This window comes from Hippopotamus amphibius, chromosome 2, assembly GCF_030028045.1.
Source record: "Hippopotamus amphibius kiboko isolate mHipAmp2 chromosome 2, mHipAmp2.hap2, whole genome shotgun sequence".
In the NCBI taxonomy this organism is placed as follows: domain Eukaryota; kingdom Metazoa; phylum Chordata; class Mammalia; order Artiodactyla; family Hippopotamidae; genus Hippopotamus; species Hippopotamus amphibius.
In genome coordinates this window covers 82,558,310-82,559,997 of record NC_080187.1, presented here as the reverse complement: position 1 = coordinate 82,559,997, position 1,688 = coordinate 82,558,310, and the positions used below count along the sequence as shown (strand labels likewise).

The following is a 1,688-nucleotide window of genomic DNA, read 5'->3' as shown; positions in this document are numbered from 1 at the left end:
AAATAGTCAGCAGTAGGAGACTTGAAGAATGAGTAGGAGTCTGTTAAGTAACATGTGAAGAGCAAATTTCCCAGAGTGAAAAACCAAACCAAAACAAAACACGGCACAGAGAGCAGCCCTGCAGCAGCAAAGGGCCTGGTGCATTTAAGGAAGTGAACAAGACCAGAGCAAGTGGACTGTGCTGATGCATGGAGAGTATGCGTATACCTTGTACGTTACACAGGGCTTCCTTGTATTTTAAATTCCTTGAAGGCAGGGGTCAGAAACTCTCCGACTCTGCAGGCTGATTTTACAAAGAACATCTCCTAGGTGCTCTGCAATTTCTAATATGGATGGTTACATAAATCAAGTTAAAATGAAAACTGCCATGTTGACTTCTGTTTCAAAAATAATTTATTTCCCATGGAAAAACTTTAAATAAATAAATAAATAAATAATGTATAAGTTAATTTTTAAAACCCTTAAAGTCTTTAACTGTCCTTTCAAATCCAGTGCGTTGCCTGTGAGTTACTTGAAAGAGCTTCTGTGGGTTGAAGAGGCTGACCTCGCTGGCAGCACTGTCCGTCCCCAGAGCCACAGGTGGCAGATCGTCAGTTCTGGAGGTGGCCTGTAAGGCTGTTCAGGAAGGAAAAGTTCTTGAGGATCTCCACTCGCACTTGAGTCCAGGCACAGCTGCTGTACTCCTTGGACTTCAAGTACTGCACGATCTGCAAGTAGTACTTCTTCAGGTAAAGAACAGTCATGTATCCCCTGGTGAAGTTTTCCTTCTCCATGATTTCCTCCAGGATTGGTTCCAGACGATCTCTCTGCCCACAGAGTTCCGCAAGGAGGTTCTTAATAATGGGCTCAGTCCAGCCAGTGCGCGAGACATTTCTTCTGAAAATCCCTAAGATCTGCTGGAGCATCTCATACATGACCAATATGGCATCTTCCTTCCGGAACTTCTGTGGTTCCTTAATCTCCTCAGGGACCTCGAAGTTCATCCTGTCCTCGAGGCAATCTTGAGGAGCTCCAGGTAGCTGCAGCAGGAGGTTCTGACAGGCCAAATTGCTGCGCTTTTGTTGGTCTCCAAGCAAGCTGTAGCTCGTGGAAAGAGCCGTGGTGGAGACACACAGCAGGAGAGCGATTTGGAGGATGTACCTGTTGGTCATGATGAAAAGAGGAACAGGGTAGCTGCTCTCCTACTAGATGCTGAAGCAAGGTCTTCAAGAAATTGCAGTGTGAATGTCCTTTCTCCATGAGTGTGGACTATTTATACAGGATGGCCCTCTGCCTTTCCATTTGTGCAGAATTTCCCACTTTCAGTTCTCCCTTTCATTTTTCCTATGTCATTGAAATCATTAGCTCTCTTTAAAAGTGTTTTTCTTGAAGCTCCTCACTATTTTATATATAGTAGAAGAAAAAAAGGTATACAAAATGAGAGGATTTCTAAGGTTTTGTAAAGTTTCAGTGAATTGCTAAATGCTAAAGAAAACCATAAGCCAAATCCTTTTGAACTTGATTATTACAGCTTGTTTCATTTGGAAAAGAATTTGTCTCTTTCTTTTTTCAGATTATGAGATTTGGGGGGGGGGGGGCGGGTCCTTTGTTTGTAAGAGAGTTTTCTTTTTCATAAGAATTAGGTTTGATTCCCAGCTACACTATTACAAAACAATAAATACAATTAGATTATAATGTTTAAGAAAGAT

At 42.1% G+C, this 1,688-nt stretch overlaps 1 protein-coding gene across 1 annotated transcript; it reads right to left on the bottom strand.

The window, feature by feature from the left end:
- Window positions 1-590: 590 nt before the first annotated feature.
- Window positions 591-1,151, bottom strand: LOC130846299 (interferon beta-2-like). Its single transcript, XM_057724445.1, has one exon. The coding sequence runs from the start codon at window positions 1,149-1,151 to the stop codon at window positions 591-593; it is 561 nt and encodes a 186-aa protein (XP_057580428.1).
- Window positions 1,152-1,688: the final 537 nt, after the last annotated feature.

Bases quoted from the DNA above. Each gene is read 5' to 3' on its own strand.
- LOC130846299 (XM_057724445.1), bottom strand. From the start codon at position 1,151: ATGACCAACAGGTACATCCTCCAAATCGCTCTCCTGCTGTGTGTCTCC.